The following is a 16,723-nucleotide window of genomic DNA, read 5'->3' as shown; positions in this document are numbered from 1 at the left end:
TAAGATGTCTATACTCTCCAAAGCTTCTTTCTTTCATTTATAACCCCTAATATGTAGCTATACCCATGACCACAACAGCAAGTTCCAAAGTGAAAGCTCTCCTTCAAGGTATCTTTTGTTGTTTTATGAATTTGGATCTACATCTATTCTGTTTTCTCAAATCACTGGGGCCCAATTTTTGTTACCAATCTCACATAAGAGTTCTGGTATCATAAAGGGAGAAGAAAATCAGCATCTGATAAGCACCTACTATGTACCAAACACATGGCTAAGAATTTTACATATTGCTCCCTTATTCAATCTCCACAGGAAATAATAAGGAAGTTACTATTATCCCTTTTTAAATAGTCAAGGAAGCCTGGATTCAGAGCCCATGCTCTTTCTACTTGACCACATTTCCTCCAAAGTAATGCACTTTAGTAGAAGAACACAATAACGCTAGGAAGCAGAAAGCCTAGCTTAGTTTATCACTTTCTGATAAATTTTGAGAAAATCACTTAACCCCTCTGTTATGGACTGAATTGTGTCCCCAAAAAATACATGTTATAAATTCTAACCCCCGACTCGACAGCACTGGATTTTCTTTTTATTGTAGTTATAATCCCACTTGGGGATGGGTTTTCTTTGTTACGTTACTGAGACAGGATTAGTATAGAGTGTGTTCAGTCAATGTATTTTGAGATGTGAAAGAGATTAAACAAGCGAAGGAAGCAGAATTGGGGAAAGAGAGATGCCAAGCCACATGAGGATCACCCAGGAGCAGAAGCTCAGAAGAGACAAGACCATCCTTCAAAGCCAACAGAGACAGAAAGCCTTCTCCTATAGCTGGCGCCCTGAATTCAGACTTTTAGCCTCCTAACATGTGACAAAATAAATTTCTGTTTGCGAAAGCCACCCATTTATGATATTTGTTATAGCAGCACTAGATAAATAAGGCACTCTCTAAGCATCAATTTTCTCACAGGTAAAGTTGAGATAAGACTATTTTCCAGCCTTTTTCTGATCGTGGCACCAGAGACAGAAGCACCATGCCGTCCCTCCACAGCAAAAGCCTGAAAAACTAAGTAAAAGAGAGACAAATGTCATTCCTGGAACACGAAGTGTCAAATGAAGAGATAAAGAACTCAGCCAAGCACCGAAGAGAATAAGAAACTGACAAAGAACACAGAGCAAGGAGAAGTAAGTGTGGAGGTCCTTTAGCAGCTAACGCAGCACGGATTTGCCACCTTGGACTCCTGTCAGAGAAAGGTGGATAGGGAGCACGGGAAAGCAGCTTCACGGAACTCCCAACGGGAGACAGAGTGCCTGGTAACTGGTGATACACACTTTCCCGCCCCCATCCTCTCCCTGCTACTCTACCTCTGCACTTACCGGCTGGCAGCGGTGGCTCAGCTGGCCAGGAAGTGAAGCATCCATGCTGCATGGATTCGCCCCGCCCATATTGGAGATCAGCGGACAGGGTACAGGAAAGCAGCTCCACGAAGTTTCCAGCAGGACACAGAGCACCATGTGACCAGCACTATCTGCTTTCCTAACCCCCACCCTTCTTACGCCTCCCCCCACCCTGGCTTCCTCTGCTTCCCGCCGGCTGTAGTCTATTGGCCGGGAAGCAACTGCTTTAGCCCTGGACTGCTTGGATTCATCACACCCACACCAGCCAGCTCCCTAAGTGTCATTTGTCTGTTGCTGATGTTGCTTTTTTCCATTTCTCTGGGTTTCTTCTCTGCCTCCCACCACCTTCCCTTCCTTTCTCTCAAATACCTGGCTCCATATGCCGCCTTTTCTTCTTCTTAAAAGGTTGTGAAGTGCTGCTCAACAGGAACCACTCCCCGGACCATGACACCACACAGGTGGGATCCCCAGGCCTTTTTTTCCCCTTTGTTTTCTTTTACTTTGTTCTGATTTATTGTTTGTTTTCTTTTTCTTTTCATGGTGTGAGAGCCCCTTCTAGCCGGGCTTAACTGCACATCTTAGGAGCCACTTCCCCTGTCTGCGCAACTGCATCGGAGTGATCCACGGAGGCATTTTTTCTTCTTTTTTCTGTCTTTCTTCATTTCTCAGTTCACATTTGTCTATACTTACCTTCTTTTCCTGTCTCCTGAATACCCCGTGTGACATCTATACCCCTCTAGCCAGGCTATACTGCAAAGCCTGGGAGCAACTTCCGCAGTTACTGCAGCTGCACCAGTAGGACCCTTGGGGGGGCTTCTTAGCTTTGTTTTTTTTCCCCCCAAATTTTTACCTACTTATTTTTTTTTTCTTTTTCGCTTTCTCTCTTTTTTTCCCTCTGCTTTTCTCCGTTTCTTGGTTTCTCATGTTCTGTACTCCAACGGCAAGCTCCCTTAGCACTCTTTTTTTTTCTGGTTCCTGTTTCTCACTCCTCTCCCTTCTCTTTCCCAAACCCATAGTAGCTCCACACATCACAACCTCCCTCCTCCTTCCTGCCTACCTGCACCATGTGCTGAACATCACACCCCTGAAAAGCACAGGCACGGCTACCGGAACCTGCCCAGCACTGATTCCTGGCCTGCCCTGTCGGCCACAGTACATGCCACAAACAACCCATCCCATCCCTGTCCCCTTCAGCTGGACCTGCCCTGCTGCACCACAGCTGAGCAACTGGCCCTGTCCATTGGACAAGCAGGTGAAAAGTATTGTGACAACAGATGAGCAAACAACAAAGAACACACAGCCCGCCTGCTCAGACATAACAAAATAAAACAAAAAAGCAGGATGAAATAAACAGATCTACAATCAACAAAGAAAATAACTGCTGAATGTCCCAAAGACAGCAGACAATATCAAAACATATAAAAAGAAAACAAGACAGGATGGTTCCAGTAGGTGTCCAAAATAAAATGAGATGACTTTCCAGTACAAGAAAAGGCACTAGAACTACCTAACAGGAAATTCAAATCTCTAATATTCAGAGTTATCAAAAAGTTAAAACAAAAAGCAGACAAAAACGATGGAAAAATAGACAAATTCATGGAAAATACAGACAAAAAATGGAAGAATTCAGAAAAATAATACAGGAACAAAATTACAAAATAAATTCACAGCTAGAAATCACACACACACACAAAAAAAACACAATTAGAAACCCAAAAGATAAAACAACGAGATTTCAGAAATGAACAGTATCATAAAAGGGCTGAGGACCAGGTTTGGAATGATGGAAAAGAGGATCAGTAAAACTGAAGACAAATATTTCTATACAACTCTGTTAGAGAAAAACTCAGAAAAAAAGAATGAAGAAACCCTGAGAATTATGTGGGATACAATCAAAAGCAAAAATTTGAGAGTAATTGGAGTTCTGGAACAGGGGGAGAAAAAGGAAAATAAAGAGAGGATCAGTGAAGAACTGCTGTCAGAAAACTTCCCTAATATCATGAAAGATGAAAAGCTGACCTTTCAAGAAGCTCAACAAACCCCATACAGGATAGACCCCAAAAGAAAATCACCACCTCATATCATAATCACACTCACTAAAACCAAAGACAAAGAACATACACTGAAAGCAGCTCAAGAAAAACAAAAAGTCACATAAGGAGGAGAAACAATAAGACTAAGCTCTGATTATTCGGCAGAAGTCATGCAGGCAAGAAGCAATGGGATGACATATTTAAAACCTTAAAAGAAAAAAACTGCCAACCAAGAATAATATATCCTGCAAAACTCTCCTTCGAATATGACGGTGAAGTTAGGGCATTTCGAGATAAACAGAAATTAAGGGAATATGTAAAAACCAAACCAAACTTCAAAGAATTATTAAAGGAAGTCCTTCAGTCTGAGAACAAACAACATCAGAGCACAGCCTGAATCTGGAATGCAAGATTATACCAGCCAGATGCCAATCTAGGAAATGAACTCTCAAGGACTATCCAAAACAAAAAGAATTGCAAGGGAACCAGACAGGTTAATCTATAAGTGACAACAACGTCACAACAATAAAAGAGAGAATCAATGGTGTAGGTATAGAACTTTCTAATGGAGAGAAAAACAGGGCAATACCAAGTAATAATAGACTGGTTCAAATTTAGGAAGATAACAGGTAAATTTCAAGGTAACCACAAGAAAGTTAATAAACTTACTCATCATAATGAAGAAAAACATAAAGTCTAAATAACAACAAAATCTACAAAAACAAAAGAAATCCACAAGCAAAAGGAATTCAGCACAGGAGAGTAACAGGAACAAAGAAAATGTCAGCACTACAAAAAAAAAAAACACTAGAAAATGAGAGCAATAAACTCACACCTATCAGTAAATATACTTAATGCAAATGGCCTAAATGCACCCATAAAGAGATGCAGAGTGACAGAATGGATAAAAAAACAGGATCAGTCAATACACTGTCTACAGTAGACACACCTTAGAAACAAAGACGTAAATTTATTAAAAATCAAAGGATGGAAGAAAATCTATCAAGCAAATAACTACCAAAAAAATAACAGGAGTGGCAATACTGATTTCAGATAAAATGGACTTTAAAACAAAATCCACTATAAAAGACAAAGAAGGGCACTATATAATGATTAAAGGGATGATCCACAATAAAGACTTAACCATAATAAACATCTACGCACACCATGATAAGGCTCCAAAATACATAAAACAAACTCTAACAGCACTGAAAACAGAAACTGACAGTTCCATAATAACTGTAAGAGGCTTCAATACGCCACTGTCAGTAAAGGGCGGAACATCTAGAAAGAAACTAAACAAAGATACAGAAGAACTAAAGGGCACAATCAGCCACCTTGATCTTACAGACATATACAGAACACTCCACCCAACAGCTGAAAAGTACACATTCTTTTCCAACGTACATGGAACATTCTCCAGAAAAGACCACATCTTAGGCCACAAAGCAGCCCTCAACAAAACCCAAAACAGTGAGATAATACAAAGTATCTTCTGACCACAATGACATCAAAGTAGAAATTAAAAACAGGAAGAGCAAGGGAAAAAATCAATTACATGGAAACTGAGTAACACTTTGCTTAAAAACCACTGGGTAATAGAAGGAATCAGAGATGGAATCAAAAAATTCCTAAAATAAAATGCAAACGAAAACACATCATACCAAAACCTTTGGGACGCAGCAAAGGCAGTCCTCAAGGTCAATTTATAGCAACAGATGCACAAATCAAAAAAGAGGAGACAAAATCAAAACATTAGCTACACAACTTGAACAAATAGAAAGAGAACAGCAAAACAAGCCCACAGGCACCAGAAGAAAGGAAATATAAAAATCAGAGCAGAAATAAATGAAATAGAGAATAGAAAAACAATAGGAAGAATCAACGAAACCAAAAATTGGTTCTTTGAAAGGATCAACAAAATCAACAAACCACTGGCCAAACTGACAAAAGAAAAACAGGAGAGGACACAAATAATCCAAATAAGAAATGAAATGGGGGACATTACAACAGACCCAACAGAAAAAAAAAAAGGATCATAACAAAGTATTATGAAAAACTATACTCCAACAAATTTGAAAACCTAGAGGAAATGGACAAATTTCTAGAAACACACTACCCACCCAAACTAACACAAAATGATGCTGACAATCTTGCACAGACCCATAACAAGAGAAGTAATTGAAAAGGTAATAAAAAAAACTCCCAACAAAAAAAAAAAAACCTTGGCTCAGATGGCTTCACTGGAGAATTCTACCAAACATTCAGAGAAGAGCTTATGCCAGTACTGCTCAAGCTATTTCAGGAAATAGAAAAGGAACCGATACTTCCGAATTCATTCTATGAAACCAGCATAACCCTGATACCAAAACCAGGCAAAGATACCACAAAAAAAGGAAATTACAGACCAATATCTCTCATGAATACAGATGCAAAAATTCCCAACAAAATTCTAGCCAATAGAATTCAGCATCATATCAAAAAAATAATACACCACAATCAAGTAGGATTCATACCAGGTATGCAACGATGATTCAACATCAGAAAATCAATCAACGTAATCCACCACATGAATAAAAGGAAAAAAAAGAATCACATGATCATCTCAATCAACGCAGAAAAGGCATTCGACAAAGTCCAACACCCATTCTTGATAAAAACTCTCAATAAAATAGGTATAGAACGGAAACTTCTCAACACAACAAAGGGCATCTATGCAAACCAATGGCCAACATCATTCTTAACAGACAGAGGCTGAAAACATTCCCCCTGAGAACAGAAACAAGACAAGGATGCTGTTTATCACCACCCCTACTTAACATTGTGCTGGAGGTCCTAGCTAGAGCAATAAGGTAAAAAGAAATAAAGAGCGTTCAAATTGGTGATGAAGAAGTTAAACTGTCCCTATCTATGGATGATATGATACTATACATAGAAAACCCAAAAGACTCCGTAAGAAAACTACTGGAACTAATAGAAAGATTCAGCAGGATAGCAGGATACAAGATAAACATACAAAAATCAGTTGGATTCCTATACACCAATAAAGAGAATGATGAAAAGGAACTCACGAAAACAGTACCATTTATAATAGCTCCTAAAAAAAATACTTAGGAATAAATCTAACCAGAGGTGTAACGGGCCTATACTAAGAAAACTACAAAACACTACTGCAAGAAACCAAGAGATCTACATAAATGGAAACACATACCATGCTCATGGATACGTAGACTTAACATTGTGAAAATGACAATTCTACACAAGCAATTTACAAACACAATGCAATTCAGATCCAAATACCAACAACATTCTTTAAAGAGATGGAAAAACTTATCATTAACTTTATATGGAAAGTGAAGAAGCCCCAGATAAGAAAAGCACTATTGAAGACGAATAAAGTAGGAGGACCCACGCTACCTGACCTCATGAACCTAATACACAGCTACGGTAGTCAAAACAGACTGGTACTGGTACAACGACAGATACATTGACCAATGGAACAGAATTAAGAACCCAGATGTAAATCCATCCACCTATGGTCACCCTTTCTTCGACAACGGGGAAAAGACAGTCTTTTTAACAAGTGATGCTAGCAAAACTGGATGTCCATCTGCAAAAAAATGAAACAGTACCTATACCTCACACCATATACAAAAATTAATTCAAAATGGATCAGAGGAATAGGCAGGGCCAAGATGGCGGAGTAGCCAGATGCTTCCAGCGATCCCTCTTACAACAAAGACTGGAAAAATCAAGTGCAATGAATATATTTATGACAAGTTAGGAGCCATGAACATCAAAGGCAAAGTCAGAAAACGGACTAAGTGGCATAGAGAGAGTGAGACTGTTCAGAAGTGGAGAGGAGCTGCCAGACCTGAATCGCTGAGATCCCTCAGGCACCATTCCTGGAAGGGGCTGCGGTGGGCTGGTGGTAGCATTCGGCCGCAGTTTCCTCGGGGATAAGCAGCTAGCCACACAGCTTACTCACACCTCCACAACCAGAGAAGAACAGAGCTCTCAGCAAAAGCTAAGTACTTACGTATATTTTACTACGCCCCCCGCCCCCAAGCTGGCTTCAGTGGCTGTTGATTTCCCTGGGCCTGAGATAGGCCCATTTAAGCACCCTGAGCCATGCTCGCAGACTTGGAAAAGGAATAAATTCACAACAGGGTAAAAGGATAATTTGCCAGCTCCACTAACCTGGGGAGCTCAGGTCAGAAGCAGCTCCTGTCCAGGCATAAATGGTCCGTGGACTTTGAATACCTTTCCCCTCTGCCTGGACCTGTGTGGGCCTATTCCAGGAGAATAGGCCCTCGTGGGCAGACTGTGACTTTTTAAGCTGTGCCGTGCAGAGGTGGGTGTTAGATATTTGACATGGCTTTGCCTATTAAACAGGGTCCTCACCTACCCACAACCAACAACACCAAACTCCAGAAGATAAGCTAGATAACTGGGATCTTCGAAAAATTAAACACTTCTACTCATCAAAAGAATTCACTAGAAGAGTAAAAAGAGATCCTACTGACCGGGAAAAATTTTTACAAATTTTTCTGTTACAAATCAAAGGTCTAATCTGTAAAATCTACAAGAAAATCCAACACCTCTAAAACAAAAGACAAATAATCCAATTGAAAAATGCACAAAGGAAATGAACAGACACTTCATCAAAGAAGACATTCAAGCATCCAAGAGACACATGAGGGAATGCTCATGTTCACTAGCCATTAGAGAAATGCAAATCAAAACCACAATGAGTCATCTCACCCTGGCATTACTGGCAAGAACCAAAAAAAAAAAAAAAACAAGAAATAACAAATGTTGGAGAGGCTGTGGGGAGATCGGAACTCTTACGCACTGCTGGTAGGAATGAAAAATGATACAACTATTTTGGAAAATGATACGGCGCTTCCTTAGAAAGCTAGAACTAGAAATACCTTATGATCCAGCAATCTCACTCCTGGGAATAATCCTAGAAAAATAAGAGTTGTCACACAAATAGACATATGCACACCCACGTTCACTGCAGCAATGTTTACAACAGCAAAAAGATGGAAACCACCTAGATGCCCATTCACAGATGAATGGCTAAACAAACTGTGGTACATACACACAAGGGAGTACTATGCAATGATAAAGAACAATGATGAATCTGTGAAGCATCTCACAACATGGATGAATCTGGAGGGCATTATGCTGAGTGAAATAAGTCAATCACAAAAGGACAAATATTGTATAAGACCACTGCCGTAAAAACTCATGAGAAGTTTTACACACAAAAAGAAACAATCTTTGTTGGTTACAAGGGAGGAGAAGGATGGGGATGGAAAAACACTAAATAGACAACAGATAAGTGGTAACTTTGGTGAAGAATAAGACAGTACATAATATTGGGGAAGCCAGAACAACTTGTACAAGGCAAGGTCATGGAAGCTCCGCAGACACGTCCAAACTCCCTGAGGGACCAAATTGCTGGGCTGAGGGTTGGGGTACCATGGTCTTGGGGAACATCTAGCTCAACTGGCATAACAGAGTTTATAAAGAAAATGTTTTACATTCTACTTTGGTGAGTAGTGTCTGGGGTCTCAAAAGCCTGTGAGCGGCCATCTAGGATACTCCACTGGTCTCACCCCTTCAGGAGCAAGGAAAAATGAAGAAAACTAAAGATACTAGGGAAAGATTAGTTCAAAGGACTAGTAGATCACATCTACAACGGCCTCCACCAGACTGAGTCCAATACAACTAGATGGTGCCCAGCTATCACCACTGAGTCCTCTGACAGGGATCACAACAGACAGTCCCCGACAAGAGCTGGAGAAAAATGTAGAACAAAATTCTAACTCAAAAAGAAAGACCAGAATTGTTGATCTGACAGAGACTGAAGAAATCCTGCCTTTCAGCTGGGTAATGAAGTCACTCCTGAGGTTCACCTTTCAGCCAAAGACTAGACAGTCCCATAAAAGAAAAGAAGACTAAAGCGGCACATCAGCCCAGAACAAGGACTAGAAGGCAGGAGCGGACAGGATGCTGGTAATAGGGAACTCAAGGTTGAGAAGGGAGGGTACTGACATGTCATGGGGTTGTTAACCAAAGTCATAAAACAATATGGGTACTAACTGCTTAATGAGAAACTAGTTTGTTTTGTAAACCTTCATCTAAAGTACAATTGAAAAAAAGACTATCATCCAAACTCACAGAGTTGCTGCAAGAAGCAAACGAACAAATGCATGTGAAAATATGTCACTGTATATACAATCCAATGTAAGATACACACAAAAATAATTTTTCCAGAGTTAGGATCTTTAAGAAATATTCTATTATATTCTCAAATGTTATCCAATCATTGAACAAAGGAATGAAAGAAGCAGTTTGGAGCCAAGGGTGTAACAATCCAGAGAAAAGATTTTAATCACCAGTACTGACATAGAAATATTATATCCTACCCGACCCCCCCGAAAAAAACACCCTACCTCAAAACCTCCCATTTAATTAATAAGCTCTTCAGCAGACCAACAATTATTGAAGCCTCTTTCAGGTCAGTACCATAAAATACAAAAAGGAAAACAGTTCGGACTGAACGTGATTGTTCCTGTTGCTGGTATACAGGAGACATGGTTAAGATTTCATGACAATGACCTTCTGAAGCCACTACTTACTGATCTTTGAGATCCGTAAACTGTTTTTCAAGATTAGACATTTCATCTAAACATTCCATTCTTCTTCTTTCACAGTCTTCATCATCCATTTCTGTTAAGAACAAGGCAAACATCAAAGATAAAGTTAATTTTATGTTTCCAAACATACCTGAATTTTAATTTAGGCAGTACAAAACTCTATCTATAAAGTTGAATATGCAAGGCCTATATCAAGGCTTAAAAGAAAACAGACAAACACTTATCCAAAATAATTTCCATGATAAATTTTCCTAAAATACAACTGAGAGTTAAAATGACAGCAGTCTCTAGACCTATTTTTATTGTTGCAAATATATATATAACACAATATCTGCAAATTCAACATTTTCAGGTATACAGCTTACTGTTATCAATTACATTAATCATGTTATGCCACCATCACCCATAACTGTTGACAAATTTCCCATCACCATAAACAGAAACTCACTGCTTCCTAAACAATGGCTATCTTTCCCTCTTCCTCCTTCCCCTGGTAACCACTAATAAACTTTGGTTGCTATACATTTGCCTATTCTCATTATTTCATATAAGTGAGATCATACAATATTTATCCTTTTTTGACTTATTTCACTCAGCATAATGTTTTCAAGGTTCATCCATGTTGTAGCATGTATCAAGATTTCATTTTGCTTTATGGCTGAGTAGTATTCCATTGCATGTATGTACCACTGGACTTACTGATTTTATTCATTTTAAAGAACTGGCTACAAGTTATGAGTATAACGCAATTAGTCCACTCTTGGTTTGTTTTCCACCAATCAGTAGAACTTAAGAATCAGCATGATTGTGTCCTTTAAAGGCTAACATTGCTCAAAAACACTTTTGGAATTCTTATTTTAGAGCTGCTCTCTGTCATGCCAATCACCTTAAAAAAAAAAAAAAAACTAATCTCATTATGTTTACCACAGGATATCTTGGTCTTCACCTGTTATTCTCCCATTGTTCCCTCTCCCCAAGTTGCTGTCCGTCAGTGAGGAGACAAGTGGGAGAAAAAAAGCAGGTCTCTCCTATATTCCACAACTTCTGTTTTTACATCACATATATACCATACATCGAAATAACTGAAGCACAAAATTATCTGTACTTTGATCTTCACCAAATAAAGGTCCAACAATGAGAGTTAAATTATGTCATTATTTTCACACAGGAAGAAGTACATGATTCAGTTTTTTAACTTTTCTAAAATAAATTAAATTATATTTCTCGCTCTTAATAGCTTAATCCTTGGCTATTTGAAACTTGGTCCCTCAGAATGACTCACTCCTCAAGCTCCCTGGATAACAGAGGTTTTTCCATAGTCTTAAAACCTGACCTATGCCGTCGAGTCAATTCTGACTCAGTGACCCTACAGGACAGAGTAGAACTGCCCCATAAGGTTTTCAAGGAGTAGCTGGTGGGTTCAAACTGTCAACCTTTTGCTTAACAGCTGAGCTCATAAAACTGCGCCGCCAAGGCTCTTAGGACCTGCTCAGTACCAAGGTTTGAGAAGAATAAAACAGTGAAAGTTAACCATGCAAGATATGTGGTAAAACAGATGCTTTATAAACAAAACTGCAAAAATTATTTAAATAATTTCTTTACATTAAAAAAAAAACGAGACTTTTAGATCAAATTATTATTACCTTCTTCACAAATTAAGTTGTCCATTATTTTCTATAATTGGATAAAAACCAGCTAAAAATCACAAGAGGTCAACATAAAAATCACAGGGGATAGAATCTTAAAATTTTGTGAGGTCTTACCTCCCCTCAATAAAGCAAAAAGTTAAACACTTACACTCATCAAAACATTTCACCGAAAGAGTAAAAAGAGAGCCTACAGACTGAGAAAAAAATTTTAGCTATGACAAGTATGACAAAGGTCTAATCTCTAAAATCTATGGGAAAATCCAACACTCCTACAACAATAAGACAAAAAATCCAATTAAAAAATAGGAAAAGGATACAAACAGACTCTTCACCAAAGAAGACATTCAAGTGGTTAACAGACACATGAGAAAATGCTTACTGATCACTAGCCATTAGAGAAATGCAAATCAAAACCATAATGAGATAACTATCTCACCCCAACATTACTCACATAAATCAAAAAAAATAAAGTAACAAATGTTGGAGAGGCTGATGGGAGACTGGAACTCTTATGCACTGCTGACGGGAATGCAAAATGATACAACCATTTTGGAAAATGATATGGTGCTTCCTTGAAAAGCCAGAAATAGAAATACCATATGATCCAGCAATCCCACTCCTAGGAATATATCCTATAGAAACCAGAGTCATCACACAAAAGACATACACACACTCATGTTCACTGAAGCATTGTTCACAATTGCAAAAAGATGGAAACAACCTAGATGTCCATCAACAGGTGAATGGATAAACAAACTATGGTACATGCACACAATGGAATATTACACAACGATAAAGAACAATGATGACTCTGCAAAGCATCTCACAACAAGCATGAATCTGGAGAGCATTACAATGAGGGAAATAAGTCAATCACAAAAGGACAAATATTGTATGAGACCACTACTATAAAAACTCATGAAAAGATTTACACAAAAAAAGAGACAATCTTTGATGGTTATGAGGGAGGGAGGCATGAAGATGGGAAAACACTAAATAGACATTAGATAAGTGCTAACTTTGGTGAAAAATAAGACAGTTTGCAATACTGGAGAAGCCAGTAAAACTTGTTCAAGGCAAGGTCATGGAAGCTCCATAGACAAATCTAAACTTCCTGAAGGACTGAATTACTGGGCTGAGGGCTGTGGTGACCATGGTCTTGGGGAACATCTAACTCAACTAAAAAAAAAAAAAAAAAAAAAGCATAATGTAATTTATAAATAAAATAGTCTATGTTCTACTTTGGTGAATAACATCTAGAGTCTCAAAAGCTTGTGAGTAGCCATCTAAGATAAATCCAATGGTCTCACCCCATCTGAAGCAAGGGACAATGAAGAAAACCAAAGACACAAGGGGAAGATTAGTCCGAAGGACTAATGGCCACAAATACTACAGCCTCCACCAGACTGGGTCCAGCACAACAAGATGGTGCCCAGCTACCACCACCGACTGCTCTGACAGGGATCACAATAGAGCGTTCCAAACAGAGCTGGAGATAAATGTCAAACAAAATTCTAACTCACAAAAAAATATCAGACTTACTGGTCTGGCAGAGACTGGAGAAACCCTGAGAGTATGGCCCCGGACACACTTTTAATTCAGTACTGAAATCACTCTTCAGCCAAAGATTAGACAGGCCCCGGTTTACCCTTCAGCCAAAGATGAGACAGACCCATAAAACAAAACAAGACTAAATGGGCACACCAGCCCAGGGGCAAGGAGGGGAAGGCAAGAGAGGGCAGGAAAGCTTGTAACAGGGAACCCATGGTGGAGAATGTTGACAACTGATGTCACAAAACAATATGTGTACTAACTGTATAGTGAGAAACTAGTTTGTTCTATAAACCTTAGTCTAAAGAATACAGATTTTTTTTTAATTAAAGCAAAAACTACTTGCAGATAAAATGTTTTAAGATCTAAGACATGTACTCACTCAGAGTCTAGATTTCCTCAAAGTTTAAGAAAGAACTTGTGATCTTCTTTATCTATAATCCCCACTTACCTCATAGCTAGGCAGATGACTTTCAAGTTATTCTTCCCATCCCTGGCATGCTCCAATCAACCATTTCCATCTATCAGTGGGACATTCTTACTTAAATATACCACCATCACCTCAAATGCGACCTGTCTAAAATACTGTGCTATTACTTATGTCCCATCCTTATCTCAAATCTTTTACTTTTCTACTTCTTGTATCAGGGTTTCTCTCTTACCTTCACTCCTAAACTTGCATTCATTGATCCTGTTTTATGCTTTTTGAAATCTTCTGTATCTATACCTTTCCCTCCCCTTCATAGCTCAAATCCTTCTCCAAACCAAACTGGTTTTCTCCTTCTTTTAAATAAGCCTTAAGCTTTAGCTTTTACACTTTTTCTTATACTCCTCCCCCTACAGGAACACCCAACTATTACCACCACATCCAAATCCTACCCATTCTTCAAGATAATTAAAGTAATCCTATCTCTTCAAGGAGTTTTTGCTGGCCATCCTATTCCGAAAAGATTTTCTCTGCCTCTGAATTCCTACAGCATCGTTTATAGTTAAGCATTCATTTAGGAATTTAAGGAAGTGGTGACAATCCTTCAGGGAGACTGAAGTGTAACTATTTATACCGCACACTGGGTAGTGCCCAGTGCTACAAAAAGAAGTCACTGATAAATGTTTATTTTTGGATGGTTGATTTATTAATTAAAGTTACATTCTTCCAAAGAGATTTACATTTAAAGGGAAACCTGAAAAGAAGGCATATAGGGATGATAAGAGACTGTCCTCAACCTGTACCCTACATGGCCAAAATCAGGCCAGAACAAATGAGTTTCATCCTCATTATAACGATAAACGGAAAAAAAAATTCAGGTAGTCACAAATTCCATTCCTTTTTTGAAAAACCATTCCTAAGTTTGCAAAACTGATATGAGGCGTTAATCCCCCTCCGTCATCGGAAAAAAAAAAAAAAAAGAAAAGCCTAAAATAGCCCAAAGGTAGAAAAGAGGGAAGGAAGAATGCACTTGGAGAAATTGAAAGCTGCCAAAAATCAATTTATAAACACAAGTGGGATCTTCTCCTCGAAGTTGGTCCCTTCCTCTCAGGCTTGAAAAGTTCAGGGAGATGCTGTAAACTGGACAGCTCCCAAGTCAGTCCCCAAAAGAGAACTGATGTAAAACGCTGACTGTCATGCTGACTCCGAAGCTGAGGTTAGTAAATTCCAAGCCAGCCAAGGGCTGGTACAAATCTACCCTCGGCCCCGAAAACCCACCCACGTTGAGAAGTAAGCGTTGCAAAGGTGAAAAAAGGAAAGAGGTCGGTGGTCTGCGAAGAGAAGGCATTTCCTGGGTCTCCAAGACAAGCTGCCGGGCCTGTCCACAGCCCCAGGACACAGCCCGGGGGTCCCAAGGGCGGGTCGAAGCGCGAGCAGAACAGTGACGCGACCCGAGGCTGGGCGAGCCCAGGCCCGTGCTCCGCCCCGCCCCACGCCAGGGACACGCCTGGAGCCAGGCAGCGCCCCGCGATCGGTCCGGGTTCCGCGGAGGGCTGGGAGCCAATCCCCGCCCCTTCCCTCTCTCCCCGCCCCGCTCTCCCAGCAGGACGCAGCTGCCCCGCGTGCAGAGAGCGGCCTGTCGCGCGCCCGGCGAGGGGACTCAGGGTCCCAGTCCTGCTGGGTCGCATACCTGAGCTATCTCCATCCTCGGAGACCGACGAGCTCTCGGTGTCCTCGTCCTCGGAGCTGCTCCCCTCGTTCTCAGCGTAGTCCACTTCCATCTCATCGTGATGGTTCGTCTCCTTCTTATCCCCTCGGGAATGCACCGGCATTTTCCAGCCACGCCGTCGCTTCCCACTCCCGGCGCCCAGCCCGGCCACCGCCGCTTCAATGAAGGGCGCGCCGAACGCCCGGACCCACCCCACTGCCGAGCTCGTTCTGAACCCACTGGGCTCCTCCCCGCCCCCGGCCGGGGCCTCACAACCTAACCCGCAGGCTCTGCACTGGGTGCTCTGCCATTGGTGGAGGCTGTCCTTCGAGCTCGGGGGCGGGGTTTGCCCTGCTCAGGCATGGTTGGTTGTCCGTCATTACAGCGCGGCCTCCTGATGTAAGTAGGGAGTTGTAGTCCTTACTGCGCAGACGTTCAGGGGCTGACGGCTTCCCTGCCTCAACAGCCCTGATCACTTCTTCCCTCTGGACTTCAAGTCCCACAAGGCACAAAAGCTGACACACTCGATCTCAGTTTATAAACTAAACAGAAACAGATTGTGGAACTTTGGGTCCGTGTTTATCCTTTTCCCGCCAAGTGGATAGTCTGAGCTCCCTGGATCTCTAAGACGTTACGGTCGGGTGTGAAAAGGTCTTTTGCCTGAAGGCATTTTGGCTGCTCTTTGAGCTGAGTGAACTGGAGAGCCGTTTCTTATACCAAAATACCGCACACAACTATTGTTTGGATTAGTAATTGTAGACAATAACTTGCACTTTCTGTGGTGTACAAAAGTCTTTAAATTGTTCTTGAAACTTTTGCAGTCAATAATCTAGAAAGGAATGGTGTTTTATATTGTCATTTTCAATATAGACTGTGGTAGAGTATATATAACAACATTTGCCATTTCAACCATTTTTACGTGTACAGTGCAGAAACATTAATTACATTCACCAAATTGTGCATTCATCACCACTATCTGTTTTTGATTTTTTTTCATCATCCTTAACAGAAACTCAGTGTCACCTAGGCAATGACTCTCCACTTCCCCCTCCCACCTGCCCCTGGTAACCATTAATAAACTTCAGTCTCTATGTACTTGCCTATTATAGATATTTTATGTAAGTGGAATCATACAATATTTGTTCTTTTGTGTTTGACTAATTTCATCAGCATAGGGTTTTCAAAGTTCATCCATGTCACTGTTCGTATCAGAACTTATTTCTCTTTAAGGCTGAATAATATTCCATTGTATATATATACCACATTTTGTTCAAACATCCCTCTATTGATGG

At 40.3% G+C, this 16,723-nt stretch overlaps 1 protein-coding gene across 2 annotated transcripts in view; it reads right to left on the bottom strand.

The window, feature by feature from the left end:
* The window catches only part of BRMS1L (BRMS1 like transcriptional repressor), a 48,235-nt gene extending 31,736 nt beyond the window's left edge, over nt 1–16,499 (bottom strand). Inside the window, exons 1-2 of one of the 2 annotated variants that reach the window (XM_010588594.3) lie at nt 15,414–16,499; nt 10,079–10,169 (exon numbers count right to left, since the gene is read on the bottom strand). In XM_010588594.3, the coding sequence (XP_010586896.1) occupies nt 10,079–10,169; nt 15,414–15,555 (233 nt within the window). In that variant the 5' untranslated portion in view covers nt 15,556–16,499. The remainder of the gene's footprint in view (nt 1–10,078; nt 10,170–15,413) is intronic. The other variant, XM_003408875.4, reaches the window with a different exon arrangement.
* Nucleotides 16,500–16,723: the final 224 nt, after the last annotated feature.

The sequence above is a fragment of the Loxodonta africana genome, chromosome 10 (genome assembly GCF_030014295.1).
Source record: "Loxodonta africana isolate mLoxAfr1 chromosome 10, mLoxAfr1.hap2, whole genome shotgun sequence".
Classification (NCBI taxonomy): Eukaryota; Metazoa; Chordata; class Mammalia; order Proboscidea; family Elephantidae; genus Loxodonta; species Loxodonta africana.
This window is presented reverse-complemented; position numbering and strand designations above follow the sequence as displayed.